The sequence below is a fragment of the Globicephala melas genome, chromosome 8 (assembly GCF_963455315.2).
Source record: "Globicephala melas chromosome 8, mGloMel1.2, whole genome shotgun sequence".
In the NCBI taxonomy this organism is placed as follows: Eukaryota; Metazoa; Chordata; class Mammalia; order Artiodactyla; family Delphinidae; genus Globicephala; species Globicephala melas.
This window is the reverse complement of record NC_083321.1, coordinates 92,992,315-93,009,988: the sequence shown is the minus strand read 5'-3', so window position 1 is coordinate 93,009,988 and position 17,674 is coordinate 92,992,315. Positions and strand designations below refer to the sequence as shown.

Genomic DNA, 17,674 nt, shown 5'->3' with positions numbered 1-17,674 from the left:
AGCACCAAAAGAAAACAAAAGTTCCATGTGGCCTATTACCTACTTCAGCCTCTTACCTAGAGACAGACCCACTGGACTGGAGGGACAGGGAGTAAGGACAAAGGAGAAAAAATTCCTCTGAGCGGGCTAGCCTCTCGCTCTGAGGCAGGGGAGGAAAGGAGAGAAACGCGAGGTCCTCACAGCTGCCCCTCAGGGACAAGGACAAGGCCGCTTTGTCTCAAGAGCTCTGGTCTGGTTTAAGTTCTTTCAGTCATGAATCTTCCCAAATGCACAGGCCAGGTCCACACGGGCCCAGACAGCCGGCCGGACATCTCGTTGCCCATCCACACAGACACCCGTTCTCCACCTGGCTCCCCACCCTGCGCCCCAAGGCTGGCGCTTCCTCTTCCGCAGCGCTCAGCTCCTCCCCAGGCAGCCCAGGATCACATTGGGGTGGGGAGGGGGGCGCTCACGTCTTTCCTCTCCCCTTCTAGCTGCTCCCTCAGCTGCTGCAAGGCCTTCTCCTTCTCCATGTTCAGGGCGGCCTGCTCTCTCTTCTCCGAAGCCTCCATGTCTTCCCTGAGACGCTCCAGCGTCTGCCTGTTTCTCTCTTCCAAGCTGGCCCTCTCAGCCTTCTGTAGAGACTCCAGCTCTTCTCGCAGCCTCTGCAGGGAAGCCTCGTGCTCGGCCCTGGGCAGACAAGCGGGTGGGGATGGGCCTGGGCACTGGGGGAGGCGGGGGTGGACCTCCAGGGGGCCGGGCAGCCCACAGCCCGCACTCACCTGATTTGGTCCTCATCCGCTTCCACGCTGCACTGCACCTGGGCGCAGAGCCGGGACAGCCTCTGGCCTTCCTGCTCTCTCACCAGGCTCTCCTCTTCCTCGGTGGCTCTCTGCAGCTGCTCCGTCAGGGAACTGTGAAGCAAAGGAAAGGCAAGTTTGTTGGCGGGACCACAAGGCCTTCCCTCTTTTAGGCATAACCCCTGGCTCTCGGCCTCCAAAAGCCCGTAGCCTGCCTGTGAAGCTTCCTAAGTCTTTTTTTTTTTTTTAATTTATTTTTTATTCATTATTTATTTTTGGCTGCCTTGGGTCTTTGTTGCTGTGCGCGGGCTTTCTCTAGTTGCAGCAAGCGGGGGCTACTTTTCGTTGCAGTGCGCGGGCTTCTCATTGTGGTGGCTTCTCTTGTTGCAGAGCACGGGCTCTAGACATGCAGGCTTCAGTAGTTGTGGCACGTGGGCTCAGTGGTTGTGGTGCACGGGCTTAGTTGTTCCACGGCTTGTGGGATCTTCCCGGACCAGGGCTCAAACCTGTGTCCCCTGCATCGGCAGGCGGATTCTTAACCACTGCACCACCAGGGAAGTCCGAAGCTTCCTAAGTCTTAAAGACGAGTCTAACCTTAGCCTCTGGGGCCTGCTGCCTCCCTCTAACACCTCCCCAGGTTAGAGGGGCTATGAACCACCTGCTCTTTGCAGCCGGAAGTAGATTACAGGCTCCATGATCCCAGCACAGCATTTCTGCCAAAGGCTCCCCTCGGCCTCCAGGTTCACCTTGGTGGCGTTCACTCAAGGTGGGATCCAGTCTGACTCCAGCCCAGCTCTGGCCACAGCAGATGAGCCACCCCCTCTAAACCCCACTACACTCTTCCCTGCCTCTTGGCCTTTGTTCATGCTGGTTCCCCCGTCTAGAATCCCCTTTCCTACCTGATGAACCCATGTTCCTTGTTCAACACCCAGCTCCCTCCTCTCAGAGAAGTCTTTCAAGTTCATCAATTACCTTTCTGCTCCCAACACACTTTATATGAGGACCTTTCTTAAGCATGCCGCTCGGTGCCATGCATCACACTGCACCATAATTAATTAATCTTTTGTATGTGTGTTTTCCTTACAAGCCTGGGAGCTTCTCCAGAGAAAGAGTCTTGTCTTAAAACCTGTTTTATCCTAAGTGCCAAACACAGTAACAGATATCACGTAGGTACTCAATGCATGTTTGCTGAATTTGAACAGTATCAACCAGGCCTAAACTATAAGCAAGCTTTGATTATCTAGGAGGGGTATCTTACTTGCAGACTAACGATAGTACCCTTCTCATCCCAAGCAGACAACCCTCCTGCGGCCCCCACGTGACCAGGGGCTGTGTGCTGTGCACGATTCAGAAGACAATTTCTTTGAAAAGCTTCTGGAGTGAATTCCAAAGCCAGAAAAGATTTAGGTTCATTTCCTATTTTAAGTTATCAGCACCACTGCTCTCTTCCATGATGACAGAAAATTTGAGTGAAGTAAAAATCCTTCCTTCTAGATTCCCCAGAAACCCTTTCTCTTCATCCCGTGGCCAAATGTTACACGTAGCACCGCAGAATGGCAGAGCTGAAAGGGTCTTTAGAGGTTAAGTCCTGCATTTTACAACTCTCTCTCTTCATCTTACAACTAAACTCAATCTCCTTGTTTTGTAACTAAAGAAACTGAGAGTTAGCCTGTCTGCCTTACTGCCTGCTTTCTCATTCGAGAAATATTTGCTGCAAGGTCAGCTGGGGTTTCCAGAAATTTCTACCAAGTGGCAGTTTCCCAGCAAAGAGGAGGCGCCACCGCTCAGAAAGGCTCACACGTAAACAGAAACAGGGTTCTCGTGATAAACTACTTGGAAGACAGCCAGGCAAGGCACTGCCCACAGAGAAACCACTTAGTCAAGACCGCTGACACTGTACTGATTTCGACTGAAAGTATTTACAATCAAGAGCCGTCATTTATTGAGCAACTACTGTGTTTCAGGCCCTGAGTCGGACACTTTTGGCGGCTGGTTTTCACCACGACTTAAGAGGTCTCTGGGAGGCCCCCTCTGCAGTTGGGGGGTTTGGGGAGGGACAAAAGGCACAGTCAGCCCAGCTGAGGGTGACTGGGAAGAGAGAGGAGCCTGGTAGGTGGGCAGGGAGACACCACGGGGATTTCCTCCCAGGCACTGTCTCTCAAGGTAAGCTGAGTTGCACCCTGTTTGGGTGGGCCCCCGCCCCAAGTTTCAGTTGGCTGGAAGAGGAAGATGCTGTGGGAAGATCTGTCCTCTGGGATGCACTCTGGCTGGGGATCCAGGAGGGGTGACATAAGGATGGACCCAGGGTCAGTCGATCCTGTGTTGGGCTAATGAGAGAGACTGTCCCCAACCCTCTGGGTAGTTGGGTGTTGGCTTTGTTAGTTTCTCTAAATTAAGCATAAATATTTTTATAAGTCTTTGCTACATATGATAGAAAAATAGCAAGTCTCTAGCACTTTCGGATGTTCTGTCCAAGAGGACAAGATTTAGCCTTTAGTTTAAGTGCTAAGTAAGTGAAATATATTAACATCTTTTTGTAGCACCTTTCCCATCCTGGGACTGTGACAGAGATTGCTTACTACCCTTCTCAGTATCCATTCTCCCATTTTTCTTTACTAAGAGAACCCTGATTTTTTTTCTATCAGGTACAGAGGACCAGCTGAAGGACTACATTTCCCAGTTAGCCTTTGCAACCAGGGGTAGCCAGCCAGATATAAGTGGAAATTATTGGGTAAAGTTTCCAGGAAAACTCCTTTAAAGAATAAGCAGAAGTTATTGGGTAAAGTTTCCAGGAAAGTGCCTTCAAAGGGACTGAATGAGCTAGAAGGTGCCCCTAATCTTCCTGCCTGGAGCACAGACACGATGGCTGGAGATCCAGCAGCTATACTGGACTGTAAAGAGACCCTGAGAGTAAAACCCAGCACTAAAGATGGCAGAGACATGAAAGGAGACCAGGGACCTGGTGACTCTGTGTAGCCATCATGCCAGCCCTGAACTGCCTCTTCCTATAAAAATGAAACTCCAGCACACATACACACAATCCTGTACACGTGGGCCCAGCCCAGGCTTCCATGTCGCCTTTGTCTAGGGCCTCGCAGACAGCTACTCAAAGAGTAGGAACCCAAATAGAAACTTCTGGGTCCGAGAGCACCTCACGTGGTCCCTCCCAATCTCAGCGGGTTCCAACAGGGCCCTGACTCCCGAGAGAGGACGATGTAGTTGTTCTCCGGAGACAAACCGCCTGGGTTAACCCGGGCTCTGCTGCCTACGAGCCTCCATACCTGGGACGAGCTACTTAACCTTTCTGTGCCTCAGTTTCTTCGTCTATATTATAGATGCTACAAAACAGAATTGATGACGACACCTCATAAGGGCCATTCCGAGGACTGAACAAATTAATAGACATAAAGCATATGGATCAGTGTAATCTCTCAAAAAATATTAGCTACCCTCATCATGATCACGCCTCCCAAGTCCTCCCCAAAAAGAGGAAAGGCACGAGCCCTGGCCAGGGAGCCCACCCCTCCACACGGGCCACTGGGGAGCAGTCCTGGAGGGGCCCCGGGCATCCCCGTGGCTGCCAGGGTGGGAGGAGGGTGTCCCTGCACAGCTGGGGCAGCTGGACTGGGGTCGGGGCGGGACCTGAGCGCCTTCTCTTTCTGCCGGTGAAGCCGCAGGGTCTCCGCCGCCTCCTCCTCCTGCCACAGCTTCTCCTGCAGCCACGGCATCTTCTCTCGCTTGGACTCCAGGAGCCCCCTCTGCTCTTGCTCGAGTCCTTGGGCCACCGCCTCTTCCGAGGCCTTCAGTGCAGCCTCTGAGAGCTGCTCTGGGGGAGCCGCAGGCTCTGTAGATCGCCTGCCAAGGGTGGAAGCAGCATTTCACTAGGTTTACTATCCACCCACCTTTCGGCACTAGGATTTATACAGATACAGAACAGCACATACGGAACCCTAACAGAGGGCCCAGGGTCAGGAATCGTAAGTGCAAATCACTGTACCCAAGGGCGGGCAGCAAGGCTACCCTCTTGAAGACACAGGCAGCATTCGTTCTATAGGACAAGCCCCACGGTGGCTGTCAAAGGCCCCGAGAGCCTGGGGATGAGGGTGCCCGTAGGAGGCTCTCAGGGCATCTGGTGGGTTGTGGCCTGAGTGAACACCCAAGCTGTGGCTCAAGGGCTGGCGGCAGCAGGAAGAGAGCAGAGCTCTGTCCCTCATGGACTCCTCCCCAGAGTGGCTCATGGCCCTGTTTCCGACTCCCTACCAGGGCTCTCCCTGCTACTTGAGGCTCAAGGCCAGCAGTTTGGGAAGTCCCCAGGGGTTGCTCTCTGACTCTCAAACTGAACAGAGGCCAGTGTGTATGAGCCAGCGGGAGAAGCAGCAGCAGCTGCTGCTAGGAGTTCGCTGCTAGAACTCCTAGCCCTGAGACCTAGAACAGTCCATGGAGGCCCAGGAATGGGAAACCGTCCTCCCCACTCTGCCAAGGGAGCCGGGCAGGAGACCCTTCCCTAAGCCAAAGACAGGAGCAAGAGCACAGCCAGATGCCAGGCTCCATATCTCCCCGATGATGCCACAACTTCATCTGCTTAGAGTGAATTCACTGTTTGGAAATGTGTAAAAGAAATTCTAACCTGGATGCATAAGGCGGGTGGTAAGATAAGGAACACTGGTATCGGTTAAAGAGATGTCTATAATGAAGGCTGTTATGTTGCTTGTATTCTGGTTCTTAAAGGAGATACCCAAAGAGAAACCCCAAGAGCATTTTAAGCAACGAAAGCATAAGCGGGATAAAGTGTTTTGCCTCCCAGAGCGGCTTTCCTAAAGGCCAGGACATGCTGGCATTCCCAGGTCCCTAAATCTTACATCAGAAATTGGTCTGGCCACCCAACCACCATCTTCTCCCACGGTGCTCCAGCTGCGGCAGGCCTGGCACGGTGGCCCAGTGGACCCCAACGGCATATGGGCGTGGTCCAATCAAGGACAAGAGGGGCCAGAGCCCAAGAGGGGAGCCAGTCCCCCGTCCACCGCTGGGGATGTAAAACTCCCTCCTCCCTCAGCTCCCACACTGCAGGAGGCAGAAGGCAGCGGGCGGGCAGGATCAAATTAGAAGAGCAGAAGTAAACAAGGGCTCTGGAATTCCATTTCAGCCCCTTGAGGCCAGAGAGAGAAGGAAGACACAAAAGGCTTCTGCTATCTCTGAAATATCATTAAGATCTTTCCTAAAATCATGACTCAGACCAGAAGCAGTCTTGAGTCCTGCCTTCAGTTCTCTTCTGCTCCCAAGCCCGTCTCCCCGCTTCCAATTCCCAGCTTCCTCTCAGTCCCCTGTCCCAGCCCGACTGATGCAGATGTAAGACGTGGCCGCCACCTCCTCTGAGAATACCGCCCTCGGAAAGAGCCTCCCCCCGCAGCTCTCAGCCTCATCAACCCTCCAACTCATTTCCAGCCTGAGCTGAAATCATCTTTTTTCCCTGAGATGGTACCTTTTAATGTCTCTCTCCCCTGTGGGCTACGTAGCTGTGTGGAGCCCTGGGGACAGATGCTGCGGAGAGATGGGGCGTCAGCCGGCGTGCCCGTGTGTGCCCAGGCTGCACGCACCACTGAGCCTGCCTGCACGTCTGGCACACAGGCAAATGGGGCTGCTTTTCAGTGGGCCTCTCCTCCGTGTCCCTGTTTTAAAGATCGAGTGTCCCAAACTCCCAGCTTAGGTCCGAGGCGGTCAAACAGTGAGCCTGAAAGATCTATGAGATAACTGGGCAGTTGAAGACTCCAGAGGAAGAGGCAGGTCCGATTTCTAGGCCACTCCTCAGGTATCAGCATCAGTGAGACACAGTTTGCAACAGTTAGTGGCCAAGAAGAGGCTCAGTCAGAGTGTCGTCCTTTCAGACGGGCCACTGAGTTACTCTGAGCCGTATGAGGGAAAGCAAAGAGAGAAGGCGGGCAGGGAGGGAGGAGAGGGAGGCGGATATGATACCCATGGCCCTGAAATGGCCAGGGTACCACTAAAACTCAGATCACTATCAGGGATCTTGTCTCCGCTCACTTTCAACCCAGTTGTTTTCATTCATTTACCCTCTCTCTATACACACCTCATGAAAGATGCTGGGATGACAAACGGAAGGGTATCCTTGTTTCCCAGACCCAGGCCTCTGGCCACAAAGCACGCACAGCGGTGGCTGCTTGCTAGCCCTCCCTGCACTCCCTGACCTGCCCTTTGCTCTGAACTCCTCCTGATTCAGCTTGACAATATCTATGCAGGAGACAGGCTCTACTAATCATGCTTTTTATTTTCTGTATTTCATGATGTTATGGCATCTGAAAAAGCTGGCTGGTCAAGGAGAGGGTGCCCCCTCCCAGATCAGCCAATCCTTAGAGACAGCAAAGGGAGTATGTCTTTCACATGCAAACCAACCAATCCCTACACCCCCTACCATCTCCTGATCTATTTCCCACGCCCAAAATCACCCAGGGCCAGGCACCAGGTAACTAGAGACCAGGCCCAGAGCCCTCCAAAATTATTCAAACTTTCCACCCCTCCACTCGCTCAGGGTACTTACCCTGTCTCGCCCATTGCTTCCCACGAGAACCCCAATGAAGACTCTGGGTTATGCTCTTCCTTCTCGCCTCTTCGGCCTCCTGGCCAACTCTGGTCCTTCCCCACGTGGCCCCACCCGGCGTGGCATGCCCTCTTCTCTCTGGAAATATAAGGAACAAATTCTTCTTTCAGTGGCATGGGCCTCTCTGTGTTGTCACTCAGTCACCTTCATAAATGAAAATCCCATGGATACAAATGAGGCACAGACACAGAGCCACTCCCCACGAATCCCAGAAAATCAATCCATTCTTAACGTAGCTGTAAAGATCAATAACAAGGAAGTTATGGAGCCTGAGAAGACTTAGGAAAGGAACAGCAGACATTTCCTAAGGGCGCTGTGTAAACTGAAACTGTGTGGTCCAGGAGAGAGCCCCCCAGCAGGGGCAGCCTCACTGGGATGGGAGGAGAAACACAAAGGAAGGGGACTCATCAGCCCAGGCAGCCAGGAGGAGCCTCACTGGCCAGCTTCTCTGCCAGAAGCCCTGGGAAAATGCCCTCTGACCTCTGCCCAGAGGGTCCTGCTTCTGAACCCCACTCACCTCCTGTCCTCATCAAAAGCACCCTGATCTGGCTGCCCACAGCCACCCAGGGGACCTGGGAAAGCTATGTCATTCCTCAGGGGCAGAGCTGTCACTGTGGGATATATCACCACCTGAAAAACGGGCTACCCCTTCCCTACATCACTCCTGCGGCGCTACAGCGATGACAGGAGATCGTGCACTCACGTGCCCCGCCAGCTCTCGGTGACGCTTCCTGTGAGTAATCAGGGCATGAACCTGTCTCTGCCCAACAGTCAGCCCGAATCCTGAGGACGCTTCATCCTCTTGTACTGCTCAGCTCACAGACAGGAAAACCTGTATCACCCTGACACCCGTTTCTCTCCATGCAGAGAAAAGGCACGGTGGCTACAGAGCAAGAGTCAGAAGTCGACGGCTCGGGCGACTAGAGGGCTCGGGTCCTAATTCTGCAACCGACTGGCGACGTGACCTTGGGCAAATCACTTCACCTCCCTGAACCTCAGGTTCCTGATCTCTAAAAGCGGTGAGAAAGGGGAGGAGAGCGGAAAGGTTTCTAAGTTTTAGACGTGCTTGGTGCAAGAGCACAGCTGAGCTTGGAACCCAGGCACTAAAGATATATACTGTGTCCTGGATAATTCCATTCATATGAAGCTAGAGAACTGGAAAAACGAATCTATGGGACAGAAGCTAGAATAGCGGTGACCTAGGGCAGGTGGACTGAGAGGAAAGGGGCCTGAGGAAACTTTCAGGAGAGATGGAAATGTTCTGCTAATGATCTGGGTGGTTGTGATATGGTGCACACGTATGTAAACACTCACTGACTTGGACATTTCAGATGTATGTACTTTCGTGTATATAAATGCCTCAATAATTTTTTCAAAGAAAAACATGCTTGGTAGAGGGGAAAACACGCTTTACCAGGTTTCTGCTAATGACCCAGGAGATACCCTCCCCCCTCCCCCTCGCTTCCAGCCTCGTACCCCAGGTGCTGACCAGGGGAGCCCCGGGGGCTGCTTAGGGGTCAAGGTTGCACGCAGAACCAAGGGTTCGCTCACTCTCCCCCCACTCCACTCCTTGAGCCGGAGCCAGAGCATCTCCTCCCCACCATCCAAGACCAGATGGGCACTGAAGCAATCCACACACAGTGCAGGGCAGTGACAGATGTGAAAACTGGCCCTTACGCCTCTGGCGAGACTGGCAGGGTGGGGCCGACCGCCATCTTCTCCTTGGGCCCCTCGGCCTCATCCTGCCCAGGGCCCGGCCCCTCAGCCTGGGAGCACTGCTCCTCGCCCCTCTCGTGGGCGGCAGGTGGGCTTGGGATCTCCTCCCTTGACAGCAACAAGGAAGCAACTGTGTTAAAGCCAGAGGAAGGTGAGAGGCTCCAGGTGTACCCCATTCAGGGTCAAAGGTCTGTGATGGGGACAAAGGAGGCAGCGGCCCTGGCAAGACCTGTGGTTTCCCTATCTCAGGTCTCAGATCCCAGCTCCCCTCCCTGCCTCTCCCCGAGCAGTTTACACTGAAGGACCAGATATTCGCGTCCCAGGTGGGATGCAGAATGGTTATGGCACCCAGGAGAGGCTCTGCACACAGCAGAGTTCCGCGGATGCTGCCAACTAAACACGGCTGCTACGCAGCCTCCCCCAGTGACTCATTCCAACCAGATGAGCTCTAAGACCAGTGTCTTTCTCTTGCCAGGGGAACAAACTAGCAAGTCTACACCGGCTCTGGAGCAGGCTAGGGAGTGAAGGTCCTTTCAGCTGGCCTCAGGGAAGCCCTGGGCCCCGCACCCAGCAGGGCTCCCCACAGGCTTGCTGAGTGACTAGCAGTGGGATGCCTGCTGGGAAGGAGGGGGCTGGCAGGTGGGGACCGGGGGAAATGGCCCCCGTGGCAGGAACAGCCTAGTCCAGGGTGACAGCAGTCTCTGCCCCGGCCCCTGGCAGGAGGGCAGCTGGGTCAGAAGACATACTTGCTAGTTCCAGAGTTTCTAAGCTCCCTAATCAGACTGTGCACCCCAACTTTAGCTGTAGGCCAAGGACGAGGAAGAGGCAGATTTCCTAACTCTCCAGCTTGTGTGAAACACTCAGCAGAAATGTCTGTGGCGGATGCTTAGGCTGCGACCCCGCCCCCTGCTCTCCCCACCTCTCCAAGCCCGCCACGCCCACCCTGGGAGGCTTCCAGCCCACCCTTACCTCTGCAGGGAACAAGGGGGCGTGGGGCTGCCTGCAGAGCCCTCCCCAGGCTCCTCTGCCCCCTTCTGTTCCAGCTGCTCCTCCAGGGGCTGCGGGGGCCCTTCATCCGTGGCCTGGCTGTGAAGGGGACTCTGGAGCCGCTCCCCATGCAGAAGAGGAGGAGATAACCTGGGCAGAGCAGCAGAGTCAGGACCTCCACTCGGACAGCGGCAGGAGAACTGGGGAGTGGAGTATGGGGACCGAGGTCCATGCCTCCTGCGGGCTGGACCTCAGCCGGGGCCCCACCTCCATGGAGAGCCCATGGAGGCCAAAGCAGCCAGAAAAGCAGGACGAAGGAACTCCCTCCAGAGCTCTCCCTTTGCCTGGACTACACTCAGCCTTCCCAGGTCCCTGGGCTGCATTTGCTTGGCCCAGGAGTGAGAGCTGGGCACACTCACAGGTGTATGCATTCCTGCCATCACTGGGGCTGGGGAGAGTGTGTGTGTGTGTGTTGGGGGCGGGGGGTGATGATGGAAGAACTGAGCAGAAAAGAGGGAGAAAAAGAGAAGCCAGACTCCAACGGTCAGACTATAGGCAATGCAGGAAGCTGCAGCTTCAGGTAAGAATGCTGATAGCTTTTCAGGGTCCAAAGAGTATCACGACCACCCGCTTCCCCTTCCAGGGTGGCAGCCCTTCTCTTATCATGGGCTCAGGCCTGAGAAGCTGGAAGCTCCTGTCTCTCAATCTCTCTCTCTCTCTCTCTCTCTCTCTCTCACTCTCTCTCTCTCTCTCTCTCACTCACACACACACACACACACACAGCCACGGCCATTTCTGATGTGGTAAGACCTGGCTCGGAGCTCTGAGCTGCACTACCGACCCTCTAACATGGTCCCCCGGACCTCGAGCAGGCTATCCAGCCCTGGCCCACGAGCAGGGACACACAAGGCTTCATCCAATCTGATGAAAAGGACAGAGCCTTGTCCCCACAATGGTGCTATGGGCACAAAGTACTCCCATATGCTCCAGCAGTACCTCCCACTCCTGACTTGGTTTGCGTACACACACACATACGCACACGCACATGCACACGCACACACGCAGACTTTGCAAGGCCATCCAGTCAGTTCACCATCTGCCTTCAGGCAGGAGCACACTGAGGTACGTAGACCAAAGCCAGGAATTCTGCCCAAGTCCACGCCATCCCAAAGTCCCTGAGGGTGGCCTCCCACGCACTATACCTCTCCGAGCCTCTGGACTTCTTGCTCTGCAGCTCATCTTGGCTGGACTGGCTGGCATCCTTGTCTTCTCTCCCCAACCTCTGGGCCTGTAGGCAAGTAGCAGTGGAAAGTGTATACTTTGGGGGTTGGGGGGTCTGCATTGGGTCCTTTAATCCTCCAACTGACTCTCATGCCAGGAGGAAGCACTGAGAGGTGGATCTTGGTGAGTGAGGACCACTCGGGATGCAGAAGAGAAGGTCGCCTACTGCACAGTGAAGGCCCTGGGGCTTTGGCTAAGCCCCCAGGCTCACAGCTGCTCCCAGGGCCAGCCTTGCTGGCCTGGGGAGGATGAGTCAGACACTAAAGCCACCGCAGGCAGAGGCAGAGGCTGAAGCAGAACACATAAGAAAAAGAAAATCCTGCCTTCTGCAGTTGGAAACCCTTCACTGCCAGTTGTACAAAGCGGAGCCATCCATGAACACCCCAGATCCACAGAGGCCCCAGACCACCAGTGCCAGTGATAATCGGGGACGCTCAAATTAAGTGAACAAGACTGGGCACAGCAGACAAGCGCGTCAAAGAGGAAGGACCCTGGAGACATGGAGACTTGGTGAAATGACAGAGAGCTGTACTCCAGACGAGAAGGGCACTGTGTGGGCACCTGAAGGGAGGAAGACGGGGCGCTCCTCTGCTCCCCCAACACCCAGGTCCCATCAGTAGACAATGATGCCCCCTTCCTAGTCAGGGATTTTACCAGCCAGGCAGCGCAAAACAAAAAAGAAAGCCAACCCCAAATCTCATTTTAAAGCTTAGGCGTCTAGGCAAATTTAGCAAGCTGGTGAAAAAGGACTATTCTTGATGCATTCACATATTTTCTGCAGGGGTGAGGTCACGCGGGGAGAGTAGGGCAGTCAGCCTGGACTCACCCCTCTGTTCTAGCACCTCCTCCACTACGAAACGGGATAGCAAACCAGCGCTCACAGGGCTTCTGGTGAAGATTAAATGAGATCACGTACAGAAAGCCCGACTCCGGCCCAAAAGAAGGCATAATGCCACAAGTACGAGCTCTCCTCATACCCCCTCTCCTCTTCCCCAGCCTGAGGAAAAACAAAACACAGAAGAAACCAGCTTTGCCAGTGCCAGTCCCCATCCTAGGACCTGCACTCCTTCTGTCACACTGACAGGAGCCCTGTCTGTTCCAGGACACGAGGGTTAACAGGAGACGTGGGGCAGGAGACAGACAGCTCACTCCATCTTCCCCAGTAGGGCTCCGGCCGGGCTGGCACACCTCCGTGTCCCCAGCCCCATGCCCCCAGCCCCTCACACCTCTCCACTGGCAGCCTCAGCCCCGGCAGCTGTGGCCGACTCTGCCATCTGGATGGGTCTGAACTATAAGCCAGCTCCCCCAGATTACATGAAAAATAGCAATGCTGCCTGGGAGTGCCTCCTGGTGCCCGCAGCAGAAGGGCTCCCTGCCAGCGCTGCCACTCCTAATCGCATCAGCCGGGCAGAGACCGCAGACAATGGCGGGGCGGGCCGCCCTTCTCCCACCCCACCTCCTTCCCTTCCAGAGCTCAACTCACAACTTGTCTTCCCTACAATTCACAACGAGCTCAGCAGACAGCTCCCCCTCTCTTTTCAAGGAAAAACAAAAACAAAAACAATCACACAGGCCAATCTATTTCACAGACTAAAATACAAGATGGGTAACAAAGTGCAGTGATTGTAATTAATATCGGCGGACGGAGCCCTGAATCAGAAAGGACAAACTACAGACAAGGCCTGTCTATTTCCTTCTTATTTCACCTTCCATATTTCTGCTAGAAACTCAACTAGCCCCCAGCTACAGAATAAGGGACACCTTGGGTAAGTACGCAGACAGAGGTATTTTGAGCAGAGTTTTTACCTGCTCCCTAGACATTTTTGCCCGAGAAAGGGAGTCAAAGGAACCAGACAAAGAAATCAGGCATATCGGCACTCTTCAGAAAGGGGAGACACAAGCACATTCTAAGCCTCCGGCCTGAGACTGCTCGAAACACCACTTCCCCAACCTAAACTTAGCTCCGGGGTTTTGTTTTTTGTTTATGATGCAGTCCTCAGTTTAATAAATCCCAGTAAGTCACAGTGCATTCATAAAGCAGAATGCTATGCAACCAATAAGAGGAGTAGGGCAGACCTGAAATAGCATAGAAATCAGTTAAGGGTCTATTCTCGAATTTGAAGAGCATATTGCCAAGCAGTTTTTAATAGCACAGTTCCAATTTCTGTAGGGAAAAAAAAAGATTAACAAATAGAAAATAAATACATGCTTATATGTGTACAGAAAATTGTCCGGAAAGGCACATGAAAAATGTTAATGGAAACTAACAGTCCCTACCTGCGGGAGGGAGTAAGGCTGCAGGAAGTAGAAGACTTTGACCTTCTGTATTATTTGAAATAACTTTATGGTCATTTTTTGTAACCTATTATAAAATTCATCATGTTTGTAATTCATTATAATCATTATCTTGACCGTGGTGGTGATTTGAAAGGTGTATACATATGGTAAAACTTATCAAATGGTACCATTTATATGTGTCCAGTTTATTTATGTCAATTGGATCTCAATAAAGATGCACAAAAAATGTTTAAGTGAACAAAAATTAATTTAGCTCAGTTCTAAGCTTCTGTGCTGGCCCTGGCCTTGGGAGAGATCCAGAGAATATGGAAAACGGACAAGTGCCCCCCGGAAAGACAAAGGGGACTGTACCTATGGTTCTATCCGTCCCACAAAGAGGCTGCTTCTTGTCCCTCCAGCTCTACCTCCCTGCTCAGCCCCTCCGTGCCCTGAAGTGAGGGGCAGACACAATCCCGCAAAGGGCTCCACGCGGTCAGCCAACCTGAGCGCCCAGTGCTGCCCCACGCTGGTCATGAGATACAGCTTAGGGCCCCCTCTGCCAGGGCGGCTGTCAGAGGGTGCTCATGAGAACCAAATGCAAGCCAGGCCCTGCTACTGCTTTATACCAAGTGGCATGGCCCAAAAAGAGGCTGCTCGCCTCATGAGGTCTTAGGCAGGACCTAGAAATCTGTCTTCTTTTAAGCCCCCCAAGTATTCTAATGCTGGCCAGATTCTGGAGACGGAGCAATGGAAATTCACCTTGCCCGGCCTACTCAGCAAGGTGTCTCTCAAATCACCTGCTCCAAAGCCTTCCTGACAAACACCACCTGGCCTTGTCTGTGCCCTTCAAGGCCTCCAAACCGCAGTGCTGCAGACGGTGGGGACCAAGGTCCAGCAGAACCGAGAAGAACATGTCAGGCACAAATGCAACCGACCTTGTAACTCCATCCTGTCTCAGGACTCGCTTCACTAAGGGCACCCAGGCCTGATTCACATTAAATACCTTGTTTCACCCAAACCAAATGCCCGCTCAGACTTGCAAAGACCACATGTCAGAATCGCTCTCCTCTCAACAACCCTACAGAGGAGGCAAAAATGATCTTGGCTTCAAGCTCCTTAAGGACAGGGTCTGTGTCTGAGCTTACATCTGGCAGGGGAGACAAAGAACCATAAAACAAAAGCAGCAGCACTAAGGGGAGCAAGGGAAGGAAAGATAAATCGTGCTTGGAGGAGGTGACGTCAGAGGTGGACCTCCAAGACCAAGAAAGAGCTTGCCGGGACAAAAGGAAAAGCAGCCCAGCGGGCAGAGTGGTGAAGGGGGTGGAGGGTGTGGCCCCAGGGGAACGGCGAGTGGTGGGCACAGCTGGGGCATGGGCGGTGGGCAGAGGATGAGGCTGCAGAGGTTGGATGGGCCAGGTTGGGAAGTGCCTTGAAACCCACACACTACACAGCGCTTTGCACGGGAGCAAGTGGTCGGCCCTCAGTTGCTAAGTGACTGGATAAACAGATAAATATATGGCGGTGGAGGACATGGAATGACTGAATTCACGGCAGCAACAGAGCATGTATGTCGGAAGCCCCATCACAGGCACCGTCAGGGCCTTGCCTTAATGAATCAGAAGGGAGAGAACTCCCAGAAATGCACCCTGGGATGGGCAGGACTCAGCTCTTGATTATCCTCAAAAGTGAGGCTCCAGCCCAGCCCTAGAGAGACTCACCTCCCAGCGGGCTCCATCCAGGACAGGGGAGAGCATGCCCACATCCAGCAGGTGCTCCGAGATCCGGCTGTGGAAACCGAAGTCCTGGAGATGGTAGGGACGGGGAGGTCAGCTCTCCTCTGTCACGCTCAGCGCCCACCAGGGATACAGGGCCTCTCCTCCACCCCCACCTTCCAGAAAGACGCCTACTACATGCCAGGCACTGTACCAAGCACCCCGACAGCTACTCATTAATTTCACCTTCAAAATTAACACTGCGACTGGATGGAAAGGTATGTGGCAAAGCAGGTACGGTAAACTGTTCACTGTAGACTCCAGGTGGTGAGAATGAGGCTATTCGCTGTAAAAGTCTTTTAATTTTTCAGTATGTTTGAAATTTTTCATAATCAAATTACAGGGAAAAAAGTAACCCTATGAGACTGATCCTCTTATTCTTATCTCACAGAGGAAGCAGTTTGAGAGCCCAAGTAATTTATCCAAGGTCACGCATCTGGTAAGCAATAGGGCTGGGGGTCAGAAGTGCCCTGGGCCGACTCCAAAGCCCAAGCTCTTTGTGTGACATGTGCTGCAAAGCATGTCACTTTCCAGGTGTCTCTCCCTCCTGGTGCCCAACCAGGAGGCCAAAGTGCCCAGAAGCCCTGTGGGCAGCTTGGACACCAGGGCCTGCCAGGCTCCACCCAGCTGGTTCCTTCCCCTTCCCATACAGGTGTCCCTCTGGACAATGGGGATGAATTAGGGCCACTTCCTCCACCAGCTTCTCTTTGGGACGGGCAGCAAGTGCCCACACAGGTGCCAGCTCCCCGCAGCCCTTTGGCTGCCGCAGAGCCACGAGCCCGCCCCCTCCGAGCCCAAGATCGTCACTGGGCTAGGTGACGGACGGCTACCTGACAGCACGCTAACAGGGACAGTTCTGCATCAGCCCTGATAAATGCAGGCGCGCCCAGCCAAGGTCTGGTCCTGCTGTCTGTGGCTTCCTCCACCCACTCCCGTAGAGAAGAAAAATGCCGATGGGCAGCCCGTTCCTCCACACAGTGGCTCCTTCAGCAGGGCCGGGGCCCTTGCTTCAGAGAGTTCTGGGACACAGTGATTCTTCATGACGGTTTGTGCCAACAAGGACTTTGCCTCCCGTTCCTAGCTTGTGGGTTTTCTTTGCTGATGACATTTCCCTTTCAGCGTGAGTTCTACTCCACTCAATGCAGCTGCCATCTGGTTCCTAAGCCCATGGCTCAGTGAGGGGCTTGAGCGCACAGCCTCCTAATTCCTCTGCACCCCCTCGTATCATTACTGTTCATCCCTGACCCTCTCCCACTAATCCCTTCCCTTTGATCTGCCTCCTCCGAACAGATGGAGTGTGGTTTCTGGAAAAAGTGCTCTGCCAGAAAGCACCCCGAACTCCTCCCCATAGATAACAAACCTGGCAAGTGACGCCAGGCTACAGCAGGCTGCGTGGAAGCGCTGGGACAAAGAAACCATGGATGATGGCATTCCAGGACAAAGTCGTAACTTGGGAAATGATACCACACCACAGCATCCTTCCTGGTCAGAGCCTGAGAGCCTGAGGACTGGTCCTCACCATGGCTCAGTGATTCCATAAACACACAGTCTCTAACCTCCTAGGTTCATGTAATGCTCCTGCTAGAGCCCAGAGGCAATGACCTCATATGATCTCACAGGCAATTCACACAGCAGTAATAGTAATAACAGCTATGTTTGTTTAATGTTTATATGCTAATGTTTTATACTCTTTACACCACTTTCTTCTCACAACAAACCTATAAAGTAGGTAGTGTTATCCTTAGTACGCAGGGCTGAGAAAATGGAGTTAGACAAGACCCAAGTTTGAGTCCTAACTTCCCCACTTACAAGCTGTGAGATGCTCAGCGAATCACTCAAACACAGGACCTCGCAAACCCATGCTCTTCACCACCACTCTGCTGCCCCCCATCTCAGACTCACCAGGCCAAGAAAGGACTTGGGGTCAGAAGCAGTGGAGTCTGAGGGCTGTAGTTCCTTCATGTGTTCACTGATCTCTGACTCCTGGGGAGACAGACCCACAGAGAAGTCACCAGAGCAGAGGACAGAGGGTCGTGATCACTATCCACGGTGCCAGTACAGGGCTGAACCCAAACCGAAATCCACCTCTTCTGGAAAACCTGGAAGAGGCCTGTGGACCCTCCCATTCTCTCTGGACACCTGCCCCCGGCCCCCTCAGGCTGGGCAGGGCAACACTCTTTACACTTGGAAGGAGGGCCAAGTGAAGCAGAGTGGGAGATGGTTAGAAAGTCGGCAGTGGGGAAGTTTGA

General features: G+C 53.5%; 1 protein-coding gene across 8 annotated transcripts in view; it reads right to left on the bottom strand.

Moving 5' to 3' along the window:
- LOC115842644 (centrosomal protein of 164 kDa) overlaps nt 1–17,674 on the bottom strand; it is a 71,346-nt gene that overhangs the window by 12,538 nt on the left and 41,134 nt on the right. For 5 of the 8 annotated variants that reach the window (XM_060304099.1, XM_060304107.1, XM_060304100.1 and 2 more), the window contains 9 exons: nt 17,328–17,408; nt 15,372–15,455; nt 11,298–11,383; nt 10,078–10,245; nt 9,070–9,216; nt 7,333–7,470; nt 4,422–4,634; nt 762–893; nt 453–669 (listed from right to left, as the gene is read on the bottom strand). In XM_060304099.1, the coding sequence (XP_060160082.1) occupies nt 453–669; nt 762–893; nt 4,422–4,634; nt 7,333–7,470; nt 9,070–9,216; nt 10,078–10,245; nt 11,298–11,383; nt 15,372–15,455; nt 17,328–17,408 (1,266 nt within the window). The remainder of the gene's footprint in view (nt 1–452; nt 670–761; nt 894–4,421; nt 4,635–7,332; nt 7,471–9,069; nt 9,217–10,077; nt 10,246–11,297; nt 11,384–15,371; nt 15,456–17,327; nt 17,409–17,674) is intronic. The other 3 variants (XM_060304102.1, XM_060304104.1, XM_060304106.1) reach the window with 3 other exon arrangements.